The sequence below is a fragment of the Balaenoptera acutorostrata genome, chromosome 5 (genome assembly GCF_949987535.1).
Source record: "Balaenoptera acutorostrata chromosome 5, mBalAcu1.1, whole genome shotgun sequence".
NCBI classification, from domain to species: Eukaryota; Metazoa; Chordata; class Mammalia; order Artiodactyla; family Balaenopteridae; genus Balaenoptera; species Balaenoptera acutorostrata.
This window is the reverse complement of record NC_080068.1, coordinates 11,594,265-11,616,826: the sequence shown is the minus strand read 5'-3', so window position 1 is coordinate 11,616,826 and position 22,562 is coordinate 11,594,265. Positions and strand designations below refer to the sequence as shown.

General features: G+C 35.2%; 1 protein-coding gene across 4 annotated transcripts in view; it reads right to left on the bottom strand.

Moving 5' to 3' along the window:
• The window catches only part of CCSER1 (coiled-coil serine rich protein 1), a 1,332,111-nt gene that overhangs the window by 872,018 nt on the left and 437,531 nt on the right, over positions 1-22,562 (bottom strand). For all 4 annotated transcript variants that reach the window (XM_057546975.1, XM_057546973.1, XM_057546976.1 and 1 more), the window contains exon 6: positions 1,071-1,278. In XM_057546975.1, coding sequence (XP_057402958.1) covers positions 1,071-1,278 — 208 coding nt within the window. The remainder of the gene's footprint in view (positions 1-1,070; positions 1,279-22,562) is intronic.

Below are 22,562 nucleotides of genomic sequence, written 5' to 3'. Positions count from 1 at the left end.
CTGGTATGGGATGCAGAGATCTCTTCCAGTTATTACTTTAATAGCTGACAGGAATACCTGACTGGATGTCCCTAATAGTCTATGACAATCACTTCTCTTAAATTCCCTTCTCTCTCCCTGATTCAATTCTGGCCTCTAGTGGTAGCCACTAGTGTTGTTATTATTATTATCAGTGTTAGAAAAGGAAATATCAGCGGTCAACATTGTAAGTGAGTCATAATACTACTCATACTAAATAGTTATATTTTTCTGTTCTCACACTATTCATTAACATCCCTTTTCAATAAAGAGAAATCAGTTAAATGATAATAGGACATGATAAAATGTCACTGAATTGAGAGTCAGAAATCTCAGGCTGTTGTTCTGAATTCACACCCACTAGAGGAAAGTCATTTAAAATTTTGGTCCCCTCATTTCACATCTTTGAAATAATAATGTTTACACTTTTTATAGAAATCCTCCAAAGAAAATAACTGTTGCAATTATAAAAATAAAACCATAACATACTTGAATCCTAAAGAATGGCTGATTCTTGACCATAAAGATGAAAGACTCCACTGCGTATTTTCCTGACTAGCTCATCATCTAACTGAGCATAGACTGAAAGAGGGCACCTGGAGTCAATGGGCAAAATCAATCAAACATTCAGATGAAATTTTACTAGATTAATTGTTATTGGAACAAAAATGACTAAATAAACTACTTTTATGGTATCATATAAAGTCTCAATATCATTAAAATGAAGTCCAGTTAATAGGTCTCTCAATAGCCTTTTAAAAACCTAACAGCTGATGCCCATTTCTCTTTATCTGACTTTTCCCAGACTAGGTATCAATTTATTCTTTTTTAATTCCTTCACAGAATCTTAGAATTTTTGAGTTGAAGAGTACCTTATAAACCAGAACTACAAACCCTTCATTTGACATATGAGAAAAGCTAAGTTCCAAGAGGATAGCTGACCTCTGCCCAGTGTTATGCAGTTAACTATTGATAGAAGCAGGGACTAACCAAGTCTACAGACTTCACTATCTACCAGCACTGAAAACATTAATCTTAGAGCAAACCATTACCTCTTGTAGAACTCTTTTCATCTTTAATAATAATGTCTTGACGGCTGTGCAGTCCTGTAGCATCAGTCTGAATGGCATAGAATCGATGCCTCCATTTTCTTCCACACCTGGCAGGGGCCAATCTGCAGATGGACTGCTGGGCGTTCCCCTGATATGGGGACACCTGGCTTCCGGATCAATCTCTTTTGTTAATTTCAGGGAAAGGTTCCTAACAAGAAAAAAATGAACAAAAATTACTAGGTAGCATATTCAGAGCAGTATTTTCCAAGCTGTTGATCAATGTCAGTAGTGAGCTAGAAAAAACTTCCTTGTGACTCTCATTATTTCTTCACATTAGTCTTTGGAAATTCTGAAACTTTCTGTCAAAATTATGAAATGATTTGTCAATTTTATATGTAGCGGTAATAAGGTTCAATGACAATCACTATTTTAGAATGTGATTTTTTCCCCCAACTGGAATTTAATTTATACATGATAACAATGAGTTTACACTTATTTAACTCTTTTAAAAATGTTGAAAGTCAAAAGTAATCACTGAAAGAGAAATTTCATATAGAGATTTTCTGAAAATATGCTTAAAAATTAACTGGAAAGAAAAGATTAAGAAACCAAAACTTGGGATAAAATAATTTTAGTAATTATTATTTTAAATTACTAAATCAATCAATTGTGGATTCAACCATTTTGTGGATTAAGAAAGACTAGTATGAATAGGATTTTATGTGAAAATAGTAAAATAACTGAGAGATGCATAACTTCATATGTAATTAGCATGCTTATCAAATAATCATTAAATTTTTAGCATAGTAATATGTGGAAAAATAATACTTATTTTATTCTACTTGATATAAACAATTATTTTTAAATACTGCATTTTGAAAATAACTTAACACGCTTATATTGAAGGTATATATAAAGAAAAGATATTAAGATTAACAATTTTCCAAATGTGCCTATGAGGTAGATATAAAAATAGTATGAAAAGAGCAGCCTACGAAAATAGTCATTTTTAATGAGTTTTTATAAATTTGTTTCCATTCATTAAAACTAATGGGCCTACACAATAATGGCAATACTATAACATAGCTCAGGATATTTATGAAACTTATGCTTAATTTCAATAGCTTTTATGTATATTATTTACTGAAGTATATGACAAGGTCACTTGGCAACCTAAATTGAGAAAAAACAGCGTTGCCTTGGAGCCTGCCACCAAGGTCAGGCAAAGACACAAATAAAAAAAATATGTCCTTGGTTAATTTTATCCAAATCTGTTTATTCACAAATAGTATAACAATTTATAAAGTATCGGATAATTAACAAGGAAACACATTTTTGGATCACACAATTGTTTACTTGTCTTCATGGGTATATTCATGATCACAATTGTTATTTGAAGTGATCATATTAATTACTATCCCCACTTTACATTTACAATGAAATAATAAATAAATAGTCATAGCTAACATTTTTTGAGGATTGACTGTGGGCCAAGTACTGTGCTAACCACTTCCTGTGTGTTAATTTATCCAAACCTTGAACAAAACCAAGAGGTAGCTATAATGAGTATCTTCATTTTACATATGAGAAAATAGGCCCAGATAAGTAATTCTTCTCAAATTTGAATAGCTATTAAGAAGTTGACCTGAGATGAACCAACCTAAGTACATAAGCAGGATAAGATTTTTTTTTCCTACTAGCCATTTAACATGCATATATATACAATAATAATTAATGTATCTCCTGTAGTCCTGTAAGGACTTCATATATGCTAAACCACTTAATACTCATACAACTCTTTGAGGTATTATAATCCCCATTTCACAGTTGAGGGATTTGAATCTCAAAGAGGTTAAGGCACACGCTGATGGCAACACAGCAAACAAGCAACAGAGCTGAGATCTGAACGCAGGCAGTGCACTCGAGCTCTTAGTCACAAGATCCTGCATCTCATGTGAAAAACAAACAAGCAAATGAACAAAAACAAAAATTGAAAAAAATAAAACATTCCTATAATTACATCATTCCTATAAAAGCATCATTTATATTTTCATTTTTAAAATATATTTTCATGTGGCTTAATATCATCAAAACAAACAACCCAGTCAAAAAATGGGCAGAAGGGCTTCCCTGGTGGCGCAGTGGTTGAGAATCTGCCTGCCAATGCAGGGGACACGGGTTCGAGCCCTGGTCTGGGAAGATCCCACATGCCGCGGAGCAACTAGGCCCGTGAGCCACAATTACTGAGCCTGCGCGTCTGGAGCCTGTGCTCCGCAACAAGAGAGGCCGCGATAATGGGAGGCCCACGCACCGCGATGAAGAGTGGCCCCACTTGCCGCAACTGGAGAAAGCCCTTGCACAGAGGCGCAGACCCAACACAGCCATAAATAAAATAAATTATTAAAAAAAAAAAAAAACTCTTCTTTAAAAAAAAAAAAAAAAATGGGCAGAAGACCTAAATAGACATTTCTCCAAAGAAGACATACAGATGGCCAAGAGGCACATGAAAAGATGGTCAGCATCGCTAATTATTAGAGAAATGCAAATCAAAACTACAATGAGGTATCACCTCACACCAGTCAAATGGCTGTCATCAAAAAATTCCACAAACAATAAATGCTGGAGAGGGTGTGGAGAGAAGGGAACCCTCTTGCACTGTTGGTGGGAATGTAAATTGATACAGCCACTGTGGAGAACAGTATGGAGGTTCCTTTAAAAAACTAAAAATAGAGCTACCATATGATACTGCGATCCCACTCCTGGGCATACATCCGTAAAAAAACATGCACCCCAATGTTCACTGCAGCACTGTTTACCATAGCCAAGACATGGAAGCAACCTAAATGTCCATCAACAGAGGAATGGATAAAGAAGATGTGGTACATATATACAATGGAATATTACCCAGCCACTACAAAGAATGAAATAATGCCATTTGCAGCAACATAGTTGGACCTAGAGATTGTCATACTGAGTGAAGTAAGTCAGACAGAGAAAGACCAATATTGTATGATATTGCTTATATGCAAAATCTAAAAAGAAATGATACAAATGAACTTATTTACAAAACAGAAACAGATTCACAGATTTAGAGAACCTGTGGTTACCAGGGGGGGATGGGATAGTTAGGGAGTTTGGGACTGACATGTACACACTGCTATATTTAAAATAGACAACCAACAAGGACCTACTGTATAGCACGGGGGAACTCTGCTCAATATTATGTAGCAACCTAAATGGGAAAAGAATTTGAAAAAGAATAGATACATGTATATGTATAACTGAATCACTTTGCTGTACACCTGAAACTATCACAACATTGTTAATCAACTATACTCCGATATAAAATAAAAAATTTTAAAAATAAATAAAATATATTTTATCTGATATGACTGATTCATTTTAATTATATATAACTTGTAGTAAGCTATACAATCATTCTTAAAGGTTTTTATTTTATTTTAGTGTCTAAGACCAATAAGAATAAAATAAAATATAAAAATTAAAATTCACAGCACAAGTAACAATATTTTAGTTATAACAGAATTTTCAAAGATTTATCAGGTTTAAGTTGTGAACTTGCCTGGTGTCTGGCACCTATTAGGCTGACTCAGTAAATAATTGCATAATTGAAGTTGAATAAATGAATACAATAATAAGTGAATGAACGAAACCATTCTTTGCAATAATCTATGCATACAACTCTCATTTGTACACAGACGTTTTTCTGGAAGGTGAATTTTTATGTAATGCAGGGCTGCCACCCACGGTTCCAAATTTCCCAGCACTCTTACAATAAAATAAACTAACAATTTTATAATTCCTTTTAATTAGATCGCTGTTTCTTTGAACCTCTTTGTCCAATTATGTATCTAAACATCAATAAAGACTGAAAAAGCTTTCAGAAACCATACCAGTGTGAAGCTCTGCAACTGATTTCAGGAAATTACTGAGATCCTAAGGATTACAGTTTAGCATTTACACATCTAAGGATCACTGCTGTTTCAGATAGTTACGAATGGAGTACATGCAGAAATGTACTTAGAAGATAAAATCAGCCATTCGTTTTATACTTCAAAAGTGTGGACCTATCCTTAATTCCAACAAGAAAGAGAATGATGGTGTTATGTCACAGTTATGGAAAACATCCGCATGGTGTCCAGCAGAGCAACGGGGGCTGATGTTGCAGAGATTCATAGGATTCTGTCACTGACCTCAAGAGGCTCATCATGAACATTAACTGCTTAATAAGTGATACCAAAAAATAACAGCTAATATTCTTTCCCGTATGGAAAACAAATCCATTTATTTCTCCATGCAAAAGAGTGGGCTGCAACACCACAATCATCAAAACCATTCTTCGTTAGGTTGAGTCAGTTAGGAAAATGGGCTGTTAATCAGGTCTGCTACTCAGCGGCACAGGCCAGCACAGGTATCCTAGTCTATATTTATGGTCATTGTATTTCTGATTGATTGGTGCCTGGGGAATTACAATTATTAAATATTTTGAATACTAATGTGTCTAACAGTAGACTATGATTGGGCCAAAAATACCCATGTGTCTCTGGGCAAATACACCTAAAAAAAAAATCCATCCCTGTAATTGATGAGAAAAGTCTCTAATATGAAGTCATAGTTTCCCCTGGCACAGACAACCCATAATAAGGCCGGGAGGGTAGAGCAAGGTTCAGGTGCTCTCCTGTTCCTGCATTAGCAGGGCTCACAAGATGATGCAATTCATGCACTTCAGGATATATAGCTCTCTGTCTGCCAACACTCTGAATTATTATTGCCCAGAAAACTGAAGAAACGTGCTTTATATCAAAACAGATAGTCCGTTCACTTCACACACACACACAAAGGGTAAGATACTGAAGCCCAATACAGTGGTTCATTAATCACCATAACTACTGCAAACAAAAAACAAAGACAATGTAATCTCCACTGAGCACATTCATATACACTTCACCCTCTCTGTATCATCTCCATGAATCTTTGCTAGAATTGCTCAGTAATACTTTTACTTGCCTTGTTGATTATAAATGCCAACCAAGTCTTTATAATTGAAAATTTAGTAACATTTAGATAAAGTCAAATTGAGACTTATGGGCCTTTCTTAGTCTGTACGTTTTAGATAATAAAGCTTTTGAGTAGAATTAACAGCAAAATTCATAAATGTTACATTAAATATATTCTTGAAAGTTTCAACTTGAGAAACTGGAGAGTTTCAACTGGTATTTAAAACGTTTGACTCAAACTACTATGGTGAATTGGCTCTGTATTTTTGTCACTGGGATCCTTTGTGTGAAAGAAATTTTCTACCAAGCTAGTTCAAAAGTTCTGCTGCAATTCTATTTTTAGTATGACAGATAAGTTTAATGGGAAAATATATATCTTGACATAAACTATACAGTGATTAAAGAATTTTTCCTTACCAGGAAGAGAAAATAAAAGTATTTTCCTTATTTTTTAATCATTTGGTTATAACTAGAACTATCATTTGGATACTGAGATATTTTCTTCCCATCCATATGTATTCTTCAAATCATTTGAAAACTTCCCAACATAATGGCCCAAATTACTAACAAAATACAAGAAAATGTCAGGTGCAAAAGACTGATGCTCTTACCTGTCATAGGAGCTACTCCTTATTTAGTGTACTGACACCTTTCATGATAGCAAATATCTGCGGTCATTAGGGATCGCAATGATTTACACTTTATAGCGCAATCAGAGTAAAATCAAATCCCATAACTGCTGGGTGGGTGACTCACAGACTGGAGAACACTTATACCACAGAAGTCCACCCACTGGAGTGAAGGTTCTGAGCCCCACGTCAGGCTTCCCAACCTGGGGGTCCGGCAACGGGAGGAGGAATTCCTAGAGAATCAGACTTTGAAGTCTAGTGGGAATTGATTGCAGGACTGTGACAGGACTGGGGGAAACAGAGACCCCACTCTTGGAGGGCACACACAAAGTAATGTGTGCATCGGGACCCAGGGGAAGGAGCAGTGACCCTGGGGGAGACTGAACCAGACGTACCTGCTGGTGTTGGGGGGTCTCCTGCAGAGGCAAGTGGTGGCTCTGTTTCACCGTGGGGATAAGGACACTGGCAGCAGAGGTCCTGGGAAGTTCTCCTTGGCGTGAGCCCTCCCAGAGTCTGCCACTAACCCCACCAAAGAGCACGGGTAGGCTCCAGTGTTGGGTTGCCTCAGGCAAAACAACCAACAGGGAGGGAACCAAGCCCCACCCATCAACAGTCAAGTGGATTAAGGTTTTACTGAGCTCTGACCGCCACAGCAACAGGGAGGGAACCCAGCCCCACCCATCAACAGTCAAGTGGATTAAGGTTTTACTGAGCTCTGACTGCCACAGCAACAGTCAGCTCTACCCACCACCAGAGCCTCCCATCAAGCCTCTTAGATAGCCTCAACCACCAGAGGGCAGACAACAGAAGCAAGAAAAACTACAATCCTGCAGCCTGTGGACCAAAAACCACAGTTACAGAAAGACAGAGAAGATGAAAAGGCAGAGGGCTATGTACCAGATGAAGGAACAAGAAAAAACCCCAGAAAAACAACTAAATGAAGTGGAGATAGGCAACCTTCCAGAAAAAGAATTCAGAATAATGATAGTGAAGATGATCCAGGACCTCGGAATAAGAATGGAGGCAAAGATTGAGAAGATGCAAGAAATGATTAACAAAGACCTAGAAGAATTAAAGAACAAACAAACAGAGATGACCAATACAATAACTGAAATGAAAACTACACTAGAAGGAATCAATAGCAGAATAACTGAGGCAGAAGAACGGATAAGTGACCTGGAAGACAGAATGGTGGAATTCACTGCTGCGGAACAGACTAAAGAAAAAAGAATGAAAAGAAACGAAGACAGCCTAAGAGACCTCTGGGACAACATTAAACGCAACAACATTCGCATTAGAGGGGTCCCAGAAGGAGAAGAGAGAGAGAAAGGACCAGAGAAAATATTTGAAGAGATTATAGTCGAAAACTTCCCTAACATGGGAAAGGAAATAGCCACCCAAGTCCAGGAAGCGCAGAGAGTCCCATACAGAATAAACCCAAGGAGAAACATGCCGAGACACATAGTAATCAAAGTGGCAAAAATTAAAGACAAAGAAAAATTACTGAAAGCAGCAAGGGAAAAACGACAAATAACATACAAGGGAACTCCCATAAGGTTAACAGCTGATTTCTCAGCAGAAACTCTGCAAGCCAGAAGGGAGTGGCATGATATACTTAAAGTGATGAAAGGGAAGAACCTACAACCAAGATTACTCTACCCAGCAAGGATCTCATTTAGATTTGATGGAGAAATCAAAAGCTTTACAGACAAGCAAAAGCTAAGAGAATTCAGCACCACCAAACCAGCTCTACAACAAATGCTAAAGGAACTTCTCTAAGTGGGAAACACAAGAGAAGAAAAGGACCTACAAAAACAAACCCAAAACAATTAACAAAATGGTCATAGGAACATACATATCGATAATTACCTTAAACGTGAATGGATTAAATGCCCCAACCAAAAGACATAGACTGGCTGAATGGATACAAAAACAAGACCCATATATATGCTGTCTACAAGAGACCCACTTCAGACCTAGGGACACATACAGACTGAAAGTGAGGGGATGGAAAAAGATATTCCATGCAAATGGAAATCAAAAGAAAGCTGGAGTAGCTATACTCATATCAGATAAAATAGACTTTAAAATAAAGAATGTTACAAGAGACAAGGAAGAACACTACATAATGATCCAGGGATCAATCCAAGAAGAAGATATAACAATTATAAATATATATGCACCCAACATAGGAGCACCTCAATACATAAGGCAACTGCTAACAGCTATAAAAGAGGAAATCGACAGTAACACCATAATAGTGGGGGACTTTAACACCTCACTTACACCAATGGACAGATCATCCAAAATGAAAATAAATAAGGAAACAGAAGCTTTAAATGACACAACAGACCAGATAGATTTAATTGATATATATAGGACATTCCATCCAAAAACGGCAGATTACACATTCTTCTCAAGTGCGCACGGAACATTCTCCAGGATAGATCACATCTTGGGTCACAAATCAAGCCTCAGTAAATTTAAGAAAATTGAAATCATATCAAGCATCTTTTCTGACCACAACGCTATGAGATTAGAAATGAATTACAGGGAAAAAAACGTAAATAAGACAAACACATGGAGGCTAAACAATACGTTACTAAATAACCAAGAGATCACTAAGAAATCAAACAGGAAATAAAAAAATACCTAGAGACAAATGACAATGAAAACACAACGACCCAAAACCTATGGGATGCAGGAAAAGCGGTTCTAAGAGGGAAGTTTATAGCTATACAAGCCTACCTAAAGAAACAAGAAAACTCTCAAGTAAACAATCTAACCTTACACCTAAAGAAACTAGAGAAAGAAGAACAAACAAAACCCAAAGTTAGCAGAAGGAAAGAAATCATAAAGATCAGAGCAGAAATAAATGAAATAGAAACAAAGAAAACAATAGCAAAAATCAATAAAACTAAAAGTTGGTTCTTTGAGAAGATAAACAAAATTGATAAGCCATTAGCCAGACTCATCAAGAAAAAGAGGGAGAGGACTCAAATCAATAAAATCAGAAATGAAAAAGCAGAAGTTACAACAGACACCGCAGAAATACAAAACATCCTAAGAGACTACTACAAGCAACTTTATGCCAATAAAATGGACAACCTGGAAGAAATGGACAAATTCTTAGAAAGGTATAACCTTCCAAGACTGAATCAGGAAGAAACAGAAAATATGAACAGACCAATCACAAGTAATGAAATTGAAACTGTGATTAAAAATCTTCCAACAAACAAAAGTCCAGGACCAGATGGCTTCACAGGTGAATTCTATCAAACATTTAGAAAAGAGCTAACACCCATCCTTCTCAAACTCTTCCAAAAAATTGCAGAGGAAGGAACACTCCCAAACTCATTCTATGAGGCCACCATCACCCTGATACCAAAACCAGACAAAGATATGACGAAAAAAGAAAATTACAGACCAATATCACTGATGAATATAGATGCAAAAATCCTCAACAAAATACTAGCAAACAGAATCCAACAACACATTAAAAGGATCATACACCACGATCAAGTGGGATTTATCCCAGGGATGCAAGGATTCTTCAATATACGCAAATCAATCAATGTGATACACCATATTAACAAATTGAAGAATAAAAACCATATGATCATCTCAATAGATGCAGAAAAAGCTTCTGACAAAATTCAACACCCATTTATGATAAAAACTCTCCAGAAAGTGGGCATAGAGGGAACCTACCTCAACATAATAAAGGCCATATATGACAAACCCACAGCAAACATCATTCTCAATGGTGAAAAACTGAAAGCATTTCCTCTAAGATCAGGAACGAGACAAGGATGTCCACTCTCACCACTATTATTCAACATAGTTCTGGAAGTCCTAGCCACGGCAATCAGAGAAGAAAAAGAAATAAAAGGAATACAAATTGGAAAAGAAGAAGTAAAACTGTCACTGTTTGCAGATGACATGATACTATACATAGAGAATCCTAAAACTGCCACCAGAAAACTGCTAGAGCTAATTAATGAATATGGTAAAGTTGCAGGTTACAAAATTAATGCACAGAAATCTCTTGCATTCCTATACACTAATGATGAAAAATCTGAAAGAGAAATTATGGAAACACTCCCATTTACCATTGCAACCAAAAGAATAAAATACCTAGGAATAAACCTACCTAGGCAGACAAAAGACCTGTATGCAGAAAACTATAAGACACTGATGAAAGAAATTAAAGATGATACCAACAGATGGAGAGATATACCATGTTCTTGGATTGGAAGAATCAACATTGTGAAAATGAGTATACTACCCAAAGCAATCTACAGATTCAATGCAATCCCTATCAAATTACCAATGGCATTTTTTACGGAGCTAGAACAAATCATCTTAAAATTTGTATGGAGACACAAAAGACCCCGAATAGCCAAAGCAGTCTTGAGGCAAAAAAATGGAGCTGGAGGAATCAGACTCCCTGACTTCAGACTATACTACAAAGCTACAGTAATCAAGACAATATGGTACTGGCACAAAAACAGAAACATAGATCAATGGAACAAGATAGAAAGCCCAGAGATTAACCCACGCACCTATGGTCAACTAATCTATGACAAAGGAGGCAAAGATATACAATGGAGAAAAGACAGTCTCTTCAATAAGTGGTGCTGGGAAAACTGGACAGCTACATGTAAAAGAATGAAATTAGAATACTCCCTAACACCATACACAAAAATAAACTCAAAATGGATTAGAGACCTAAATATAAGACTGGACACTATAAAACTCTTAGAGGAAAACATAGGAAGAACACTCTTTGACATAAATCACAGCAAGATCTTTTTTGAGCCACCTCCTAGAGTAATGGAAATAAAAACAAAAATAAACAAGTGGGACCTAATGAAACTTCAAAGCTTTTGCACAGCAAAGGAAACCATAAACAAGATGAAAAGACAACCCTCAGAATGGGAGAAAATATTTGCAAATGAATCAACGGACAAAGGATTAATCTCCAAAATATATAAACAGCTCATTCAGCTCAATATCAAAGAAACAAACACCCCAATCCAAAAATGGGCAGAAGACCTAAATAGACATTTCTCCAAAGAAGACATACAGACGGCCACGAAGCACATGAAAAGATGCTCAACATCACTAATTATTAGAGAAATGCAAATCAAAACTACAATGAGGTATCACCTCACTCCTGTTAGAATGGGCATCATCAGAAAATCTACAAACAATAAATGCTGGAGAGGGTGTGGAGAAAAGGGAACCCTCTTGCACTGTTGGTGGGAATGTAAATTGATACAGCCACTATGGAGAACAATATGGAGGTTCCTTAAAAAACTAAAAATAGAATTACCATATGACCCAGCAATCCCACTACTGGGCATATACCCATAAAAAACCATGATTCAAAAAGACACATGCACCCCAATGTTCATTGCAGCACTATTTACAATAGCCAGGTCATGGAAGCAACTTAAGTGTCCATCGACAGACAAATGGATAAAGAAGATGTCGTACATATATACAATGGAATATTACTCAGCCATAAAAAGGAATGAAATTGGGTCATTTGTAGAGATGTGGATGCATCTAGAGACTGTCATACAGAGTGAAGTAAGTCAGAAAGAGAAAAACAAATATCGTATATTAATGCATGTATGTGGAACCTAGAAAAATGGTACAGATGAGCCAGTTTGCAGGGCAGAAGTTGAGACACAGATGTAGAGAATGGACATATGGACACCAAGGGGGGAAAACTGCAGTGAGGTGGGGATGGTGGTGTGCTGAATTGGGCGATTGGGATTGACATGTATACACTGATGTGTATAAAACTGATGCCTAATAAGAACCTGAAGTATAAAAAAACAAACAAAACAACTAATACTAAACTTTCATTGGGTTATTTGTATGGAAATATGTTAATATAAATGTTTCAGACATTACATGAAATTTCTAAAAATCTTATATTTGTATTTGTATGGAAATATGTATGGAAATATGTTAATATAAATGTTTCAGACATTACATGAAATTTCTAAAAATCTTATATTTGTATTTGTATGGAAATATGTATGGAAATATGTTAATATAAATGTTTCAGACATTACAGGAAACTTCTAAAAATCTTATATGTTCTGGTATAATGTTATAAGTAATAATCCTAGTTATTACTTTAAAATGTATATCTCAGAAATAACTAATTTTCTTGTCAACTGCATTATTATGAACTTTCATCAAATCTTTAACCATGGTCATTTTTAAGTCTTTTGTCATTTACAGACAGTTCTGGGTGTACTCTGATGATTTAGCAAATATGTTCCTATAAAAGGGTTTCATCTTCAAGAAATTCATGGAAAAGACTCTGACAAGTACAGGTTTCTGGTAACTGACTGTACTGCTGAACTGAATGAATAAGCATTTTCAGAACTCTAATGAAAAACTGATGAACTCATAAAAGTGCTAACAAAAGATCAAGATGAAAAAAAAAATTAATCACATGGGACTGAGTGAACTGATGAGGATGAGTATAATTTTTGTGACTTTCTGTCTGAATTAAAAAAAAAAAAATCCCACAAGGACTCAGAGGCAAAGAATATACAAATCAATTTTCACTGCAAAGTAAAGGAGCTGTTACAGTGGAGGATTACTGGACTGAATGTCAATATTATGACCATAGTATGAGTGTGTTTCATAATTGCAATCATTGTTGCTTTTGTTGTGGTCATCCATGTACAATGCTTGGTGTCAGTCTATTTATCTCTTGTAAAAATAAAATACAGTGTGTGTGTGAAAAAAAAAAAAAAAAAAAGGCAAGATATGGGGAAAGGTAAGATAAAACCCAAATATCTTAACATAACCAACAAGGTTCTCCATAATCTAGCAACTGTCTGCCTCACCACACTTCATCTTCTAACAACTACCTCCTTGTTTTTTAAGTTCCAAACACAGTTCTTCATTCAGGCCCTGAAATGTGCCAAGCTCCAACCTGCCTCAGGAACTTTACATATGTTCTTCTATCTGCATGAAAAAGTGTTGCTTACCCACCTTCCAGATCTTGCCTTAAAATACATCACTTCTTCAAAGAAATCTCCTTTGCATCTCATATCAAAAGAATAATCAAATTTAGTGCTACAAAAAGCATTATAGATCTAGTTTAACATTCCTGTTTAATATATAAGGAGCTCAAACCTAAATTAATTTTCTAAGTGTCACACGGCTAGAAGGTGTAGAATTCCAGTCTCCTGACTTCTAGTCTAGTGCTCTTTTCTTCATACTGCATCATCTTTTAATAGGGTTAAAATTTTAAATATACTTGTATTTATCTATGTTCTTTTCACTGAAGCTACAGTAGTAAAATATTAGGTTACGATCTTAGGGAATAAGATTAAATAGTAAGGACTCCTATTCCCTACAACAGTTAGAATTTCCTTCTCCAAAATTTTCAAGAATGTAGATATTCTATGAATGTAAATCTGCTCATACAAACTTTGAAAGTAGTTGTTTAATCATTAAAAGAAATGACTGAGTTGATTGCCTTTGTTCAGCAACTTTTCTCCATACCATTAATGTCATCCATGTTTCTCCCTGCCTTCTCTACTTTTGTTTTCACATGTCATTTAAGATCCAGTTTAAAGATCATTTCTGTAAGAAAAATAATTAGAATTGATAAATATAGAGATGAACGTAGTACAATAAAGTTCAGGAGAGAGCGACTCAAATTATTGCTTAAAAAATCCCATGTTCACACATACATATAAAGATATACAACAAAATCTGTTTGTGTACCTGTATACATTTTTCACTCTGCAATTACTCATTTAATTGTAGATATTGTAAGTTTTAATTTGCTATGATTGAATTAATAGTGCAATCATTTTTCTTTGCCAGAGCACTCAAGCTGTCAGAAAGTTGAGGGCACAGAATTATCAAAAATATTTTATATAGATGGAGATCAAATTTTTATTTATTGTCCCGATATTATAGAAGTGATTCTCAATTTAGAAAACCTCATAAACTGGCTGGTCTTCCTGTGTCTAACAGATATCAACCAAATATTTTTAAAAAAACGTAAGTTCCTTATCTCTAGTCTTCCAGGCAATTCATCATGTAAACAACATCAATACTCTGATATGTTTGCAGAATCTTATCTTCAACATTTTCCTTATTTTACACTTCTCTACTCTGGGGCTCAGGAAAATTTTCCCACCCTCTCATCCACCACTCCATGGAAGTGATTTTATTTGGAAAATTGTGAACTACAAAGAAAACAAATTAAAGTAAAACAAAATCTGATCTCCGAGAAATAATTATCTCACTATGATACCAAAGAGCTTTTAAAAATAGTTCAATTCCACTGTAGTAAACTGTTATTAAATTTACTTTCAAATGCATTTATAAACATGAAAATCATCTAAAAATGGGAAAGGGTTTTACTATATTATTTTATAGTTAATGTCTTGATTGTTGACAGAATTCTATAAATATATTTTAGACACTTGGCATCTTCTATAGTTATCTAAGATACATATTTTATAGTTACCTATTTGGTGTACTTTATATATTATAATTTATATATCATAATTAAGATTTTTTTAGTGAAAGAAATACACAATTTATTATTTTATATTTGCTTTGAAAAAATAATCTATTTTTTTAAAGTCACAAATTCAAGCTCTAATATGACTTGCCTTACTATGAAACTTCTTTCTTTTTTTTAAATGAATGTTTTTCAACTATAAGAGTTTCATATTTGTAGGGTAATAGAATCAGTAAAATGAGAATCGTCATTTAAATGAGAGATGTAAATTGTGTTTTTGAAAATAATTTTTTCCCAATGCTACTTATTGCCTGTCCTTTTCCCTTCAATATCAGGATAATAAGTCACAAAAGTACCAAGGTCTTACTTCACAACCATATCATGTAGGGAATTTGATTAATATTTCAGAACCAAACTATCACTATAAAACCCATCCTAGGGCTGCCCTGGTGGCGCAGTGGTTGAGAATCTGCCTGCCAATGCAGGGGACACGGGTTCGAGCCCTGGTCTGGGAAGATCCCACATGCCGCAGAGCAACTAGGCCCGTGAGCCACAAATACTGAGCCTGCGCGTCTGGAGCCTGTGCTCCGCAACAAGAGAGGCCGCGATAATGAGAGGCCCGCGCACCGCGATGAAGAGTGGCCCCCGCTTGCCACAACTAGAGGAAGCCCTCGCACAGAAACGAAGACCCAACACAGCCATAAATAAAAAAAAAAAAAAAAAAAAAAAAAAACCCATCCTATTTCATTATCACATAATATACTTAGAACTTAATGTCATCATTTTAAGAATTTGTATGTAAAAGTCTCCTCTTATGACCATTTAAGGAGAGCACACAATGGGTTTTTAGATATAATTTATAAGAAAATTTATAAAAAATGTGTAACTGTGTATTTGCTTACAATAATTTGTATTACATCACAACATTCTTAAAAAACAAAACAAAACTATAGAATGTCTTCAATTTGCCTCTAGGTATCTAAGTAACCTTTACAAAATGCAATTTTTTACAAATATTGCAGCTAGGGTCTATTACAATAAAAATTCTGATATAATACATACCACTGAAGATATGTTAAAAGTTATACAACCTACATACAGTCAATTACATAGTTTTAAAAGACTTTTCCATGCCCTTCACCTTTTTAAAATATTCAAGATCTGGCAAACTAAGTGTAATAAGTATTAGCCATGAAAGTATAATATAGGAAGTAGTGTTTCCAAACAAAATCAATTCTTGTGCTGTAACTTGACATAAAGGCAATACCTAAAATTACTGGCATAATACATAGCGGCAAGGAAACTGTAAAACTCCAATGCTTTTCAAAGCTAAAAGAATTGGAGATTTTGACTTTGAGTAAATCTTTAGAACCACAAAACTTTATCAGTATGAGAAAGATTAGTAAAACCTACATCACACTTATCAACCAAATTTCCCAGATTCCATTCTTGAGGTAACAAAAGGCATTGTGATGGTCTACATTCAATTTCAACTAGAAAAGTAAAATTTTCTGTATTACACAAAATCAAGAATTTCTAAATATCTTGCCAAACTCACTCATACATACACTAAAAGCACCTGGGCTTACTCTTAAATACATGAATTCCAGGGAAGTATCTCCAGCCCACTGTGCCACCTGCCTTAGTAAGACAAACAAAACACGTAGTATAATAGCAGAATAGGTTAGACATATCTTATCACACTCACTGGCCATAATTTTCTCCAGGATATATGTGAGTTTTGACATAATGTGGCTCATTTATACTTATCCTTTAAGCCTGGATTAGTGCACCCTCTCTCCCAGGAAATCCTCTCCAATCCTTCCAGCTACCTCAGGCTGCACTAATCGCCTCTTCCTTTTGGTCCAGTAACCTCAAATAAGGTGATACTCTCCTTCGGTGATCCTTATATTTCCAAGTCACTGTTGAATAAATTAATATATGGCAATTTCACATACACTAAACACGTGTGCTAAGAATTCTACCTTATTAATCCTAAATAACGGGTTTACATATTACAATTTCCCATGGATCACTTTTCAGATTTATCTTTGAAGCTTTACCTAGGCAAAACTATTTAAGGTAGTCAGTATATTATGGCTAGATACAGAAAGAAGTAGAACTAAAACAAGTAGAATTAAAACAACAACAATGACAGAAATAACAATAATAATAATGATAGAAACTCATTTGGAGTATGAATATAGATATCAAGTACCACTGTCCCTCAGTATCTGCAGGAGATTGGTTCCAGGACCGAGGACGTATATCAAAATCCATGTATGCTCAAATTCCACAGTCAGCCCTCCAACTCCATGAGTTCCATATCCAAGGATTCAATCAACACTGGATCATGTATTATTTGTGATCCTGGGTTGACTGAATCTGCAGATGTGAAACCCATGGATATGCAGGGCCAACTATATATTTATCAAAAAAAAAATCCATGTATAACGGACCAGCACAGTTCAGACCCGTGTTGTTCAAGGGTCAACTGTAGTTGCACGAGAAGAAAGTGTAACTGAATTTTCATAGCTTCTGGGTTTAAATTTAGGTCCTCCTAAGAAGTAAGATTCTTGTTCTTGGGGAGAACTATTTTATGTAATATAAAGTTATAGTGGAGGTACAATTGTTTGAATGAGGAAAACCTCGTTTTTAATAATATAGAAGACAATGTGTAGTATCCCCTTTATTTTGAAGATTATTCCTACTAAATGAAAAGTACATAATTAGGTTCTAGCCAATAAGCTGTCTCAAAGCCCTAATTCTAGAAATTAAGTGGCTTTTGGAATCATGAGTATTGAAGAGTTACAACTTTGTGCCTAAAGTAAGATTAAGAAAAATTAGAAAGTACCTGAAGATTAACTGGATATCAATAAGTAACTATTGTTTTCTCCAATTACCAGTTGTAATTATATCCTAAATTATATCATCTTTTAAGATATTGAACAGTCAATTATGATATTATATACTGTGATTAACATACTGTGAACTATAATTCAGTTAAGAGAACTTCGAGCTATCCTTCAGTTTGGATTAGTGGAATACAAGGCCACAGTCCAGCCTCTTGATGGGCAGTTTGAATTGCAGCTGCAGTGCACAGTAATTAGAACACAGCTGCCCTGCAAACGCAGTCCTATAAGAGATTGCCCGCATGTGATATAAAACACAGGTATAGATTTGGGGGCTAAAAAGTATAATTGCTTTTTATTTTTAGCAAAATATTAATGATCAAATATGTTTTAAAAAACTTATATTCAGCATAATAATAGCTGAGTAATCCTAGTAAAGAATCCTGCTAACTTTACGACTGTATTCCTTAAACATTCATTCATTTGTCCATTCTTTCAATAATTATCTATTGAGCACTCGTAATACCTATTAATGTCCTAAGAAATAAGATTTGTGAAATCTTATAGTAAATAGTTTTCCTGGAAGATGTTTAGATGGCTTATTAAAAAACTGTCTCAAAAAAGGTGCTGAATTTAATTCAAATTTCTATGTTAAATATTATAATAATAAACATTATGATAGTAAAAGCACACTATCAACATGTAGAACCATCGAATGGCGCTGATTCTAAAAACGTAGTTTTTTTGTAAACAATAGCAAACTTAACCATGAATAGACAAGAAAGACAAAAGGTGTCAATCTTTTTTTCTCTCTGAAATGGAGAACCGCTGTACTTGGTATAAATAGCAGGCCAGATTATTTGTGTAAATGAAAAGCATATAGCACCATTTATACATAATTATACATCATAGAACTGTCAAGGTATAAATATCTGTTGCAAGGAACAAACAAAAAATCCTTGAGGCCAGTAAGAGAATCTGAGGCTAGACCTTGAAAGGACTGACATAAAGACAGAGTGTCATAGCTGAACTGATTTAAACACTTCAGTTTAAAGTAGCTGAATTACCTTTCCATTATTCATCAGTATAGCACGAACACAGAAAAACACTAATATAAACATGATATGTGGCTATAAATCAGAAGAAGGTTAGATAAGTCAGAAACTGCAAAATGTTTTAGGTTTCTGTTGATGAATCTTCTCCTAACTCCTGTCTGGAAGATACACTTAGATTGTTGGACTCTGTCTCCAATATATTCCTCTTTGAATGTTATCTCAGTTTCTTTCTTCCTATGCTGAAGTGTACTTGACATTTAAAACCAGATAACAGTGGGTGCTGGTGGCATAGGATGGTTTCTCTTTTACAGAAGCAGCAGAAACACAGATTGGTATCAATGTTCAATTGTCTTCGAAACAGAGATGAGGATGAAAAAGAAAATAACCAGCCCTTTTTTTTGTAGGCAACCAAAGAAGAGCTGATAAAAGAAAACCTCCATTTTGCTCTTTCCTCTCCAGAGACAACTACCCATTTAAGGAAGTATAACAGGAAAAAAAATTCCTCAGAAAGAAATGAAGTTCCATTCCTAAAACAAGTCTTCCCAAAATGACTGTATTAAGTTGCTTTATATCTACTTTTTTTTTTTTTTTTTTTTTTTTTGGCCACGCCGTGGGGCATGCAGGATCTTAGTTCCCAGGCCAGGGATGGAACCCATGCCCCCTACTTTGGGAGCGCGGAGTCTTAAACACTGGACTGCCAGGGAAGTCCCTATACCTACTTTTCGATGCCTGAAAAAAAAAATGTTTCCTTTAATGAGCAGTCTTAATTGTGTTCTAAATTGTCACCTTTTAAGATATTTTAATAGTCAATTACGGTATTAATAATCTACAGAGGAGGAATCTAAGATGCAGAGACTGAACAAGATGCAAATAGCAAAACTGGGCTTTAAATTCAACAATTTTGGCTCCAGAGTCGGTGTCCTAATCCTTCTGCTTCCTCCAGAGACAGCTGCTTGGCAAGAAGTCAATGAGCTCACTAAGCCAGACTCTAAAGGTCATAAATACGTATTGATTGGAAAATATAAGCTAATATTACTTCAGAGTACTTCCTATGATCTTTTTTATCTCTTTTTCATCTAAAACATGTTTTTATCTTATTCTTCAATAGTTTCATAGAAGAGTAGGATATTATACTATAATAATTTATATTGGGCAATTTACCTGAAAACAATTTTGTTTTTTAAAAAAGTTTCCTAGAATCACTGAAGTGAACAATTTGGGGATATTTAAAGCCGAGTGCCTATGATCCAAAGGAGGCGTTACTGGAGCACTGTTATAAATAAACTATTAATATTCTTAGAGGCAACTTCTTAGAAGTTGTGTTAGAATGGACTCTTTTTTCTTCTTATGTGAACGTATGTTGTTTTTTCTTGCACATAAATAAATTCTTCCCCTTTCTTTGCTAAAAATGCCTTCATTTTCCTTTGAGAAAGTCCCTCCTCTCCCCCATGATTGCATGCAATCTTGATGGGATTGCTAAGCAAGGTCCCCTCATCTCTTCTTCTGTGTGGTCACATAATTTGGCCTACAAACAAACTCTGGTGGTTTCCAGAAATATGAACCTTGAGCAACACAGCACAGGGACAGAAAACTACAGTAGCTAACTTATTCTAATGGTGGAGCCTTGAAGAGATTACCCCTTAATTCCTGAAACCCAGGGCCAAATGCACAGGCTTGCACCTTCTACAGTCACACAGGATCTGGTTCTTAGAAGGTCCTACATTTGGTTTAATGTTCTGCTATTACTAACTTGAAAGTCTCAATTTTTAAACAAGGAGCCTTGAATTTTTTATTTCTCACTGGGCCTTTCAAATTGTATAACTGACCCAGCTATCTTAGCTCCCTGATATTACCATGTGTCTGCTCTTCTTGAGGCCTGTTTGGTGTTTGGCTTTCCCTTTGTTTCTGTAAGCTAGTGCATATCCTTAAAATAAATTTTGTTTGTTTGTTTTTTTAATGAAGTGAGCAAAATTCGGTTTCTGGTGCTTGTATCAAAGCACCTTATGTTTTACATTTGACAGACCCAAGACTAAAGTGTAAAATGTAATATAGTTTTTTTCCAGTGCTCTCACACCCTTCGGTGTATTCCTGTCATGTCCATTTCTATGATCTTCTCCAGGTTTGTTTTAGAGTATTATTGCTCCCTGGATATTCAGAATTCATTATTGGGACGCTGTATTTCATTGTGCACTTCCTAAGGGAGAGGCCATCACTTTTTGTGACTTCCCTGTCAAAACACACTGATGCTGTGCCCTGGCCCTCACCACCCTGACCCCTTTTAGGTAATTAATTCAGCAAGCATGCTGGAAGTTGATAAGGGACTGGTACAACATTTTTATTTTAATAGATTACTTCTTACCCAGAAGGAATGACTTCTGACACAAAAATTTAGGGCATGTTTTCTGCTCAAAACAGATGTTTTGTGGCTTTAGGTTTCTCAAATCGTACTAAATAGAGAGCCATATATTCTGTCTACCAATTTCTCCTGCATTTAGAAGGAAAAATGAAGTTATTCTAAGACTCGTGTTTTCTGACCAAATAAAGTGGCTGGAGGTCAGCACTAGAAAATTATATGACCTTTGTTTTAATGTGGAATTACCCTGCTTTAAAATGGTGTTGCATGCATTCTAAATCTTGTACATTTTAGGTTATAATGCCCTAAGTTTCTTTTCACTGGTAACTCCAATAAATTGACTTTACTTCAGCTTCTCATTTGTTCATCAAAAAGGTAAAAATTGATGGCTGCTTTCTGTGATTACCTAGCCCTACTAAATTATCAATGGGAAATTTAGGATATGCTTTCTATCCTTTTTAAAAAATATTCTATTTGATATTCCACTTTTTTTCTATATCCCCTCTAAAAATTTCTCTATAAACTAAAATTTTACCTTGAGAGAAACAAAAATTTCACGTGGGTCAAGATATTTCATTTTCTGTTTTAATGTTGTTTTAAGATTTAAAGCTTTTATTTATAAATGACCTCAGTAATTTAAAGTTGCACTTTTATCGAATAGATTGTTATTGGCCTATCTATTAATTATCATCTAAGAGAAAAGAAAAGAAAAAAGAAAAGAAAAAAGGAATTACATTAAGAAATAATAGTTTTCTTCATATGAAATGGTATTATAAAAATATCCCTGTGAGGCTTTGTTTAGAAATGGACACACACACAAATGAACTATGCCAATCGTATAAGAACTGAACCTACATTTTAGGCAGACTAGGCATTGGTGAATGAATATCTTCTACTCCTGGGATCATTTTGTTCTCTCTGCATAACCAACTGAGATTTGAATAAATCCCGCTGATCTTATAGGGATGTTAAGGCATCAGAGGGATAAAGCTCTGTGCCTTCAACCTCTGGTTCATGTACTAAAAAAGATCTCCTGAATTTATATCTTAGCTCTCTCATATCAC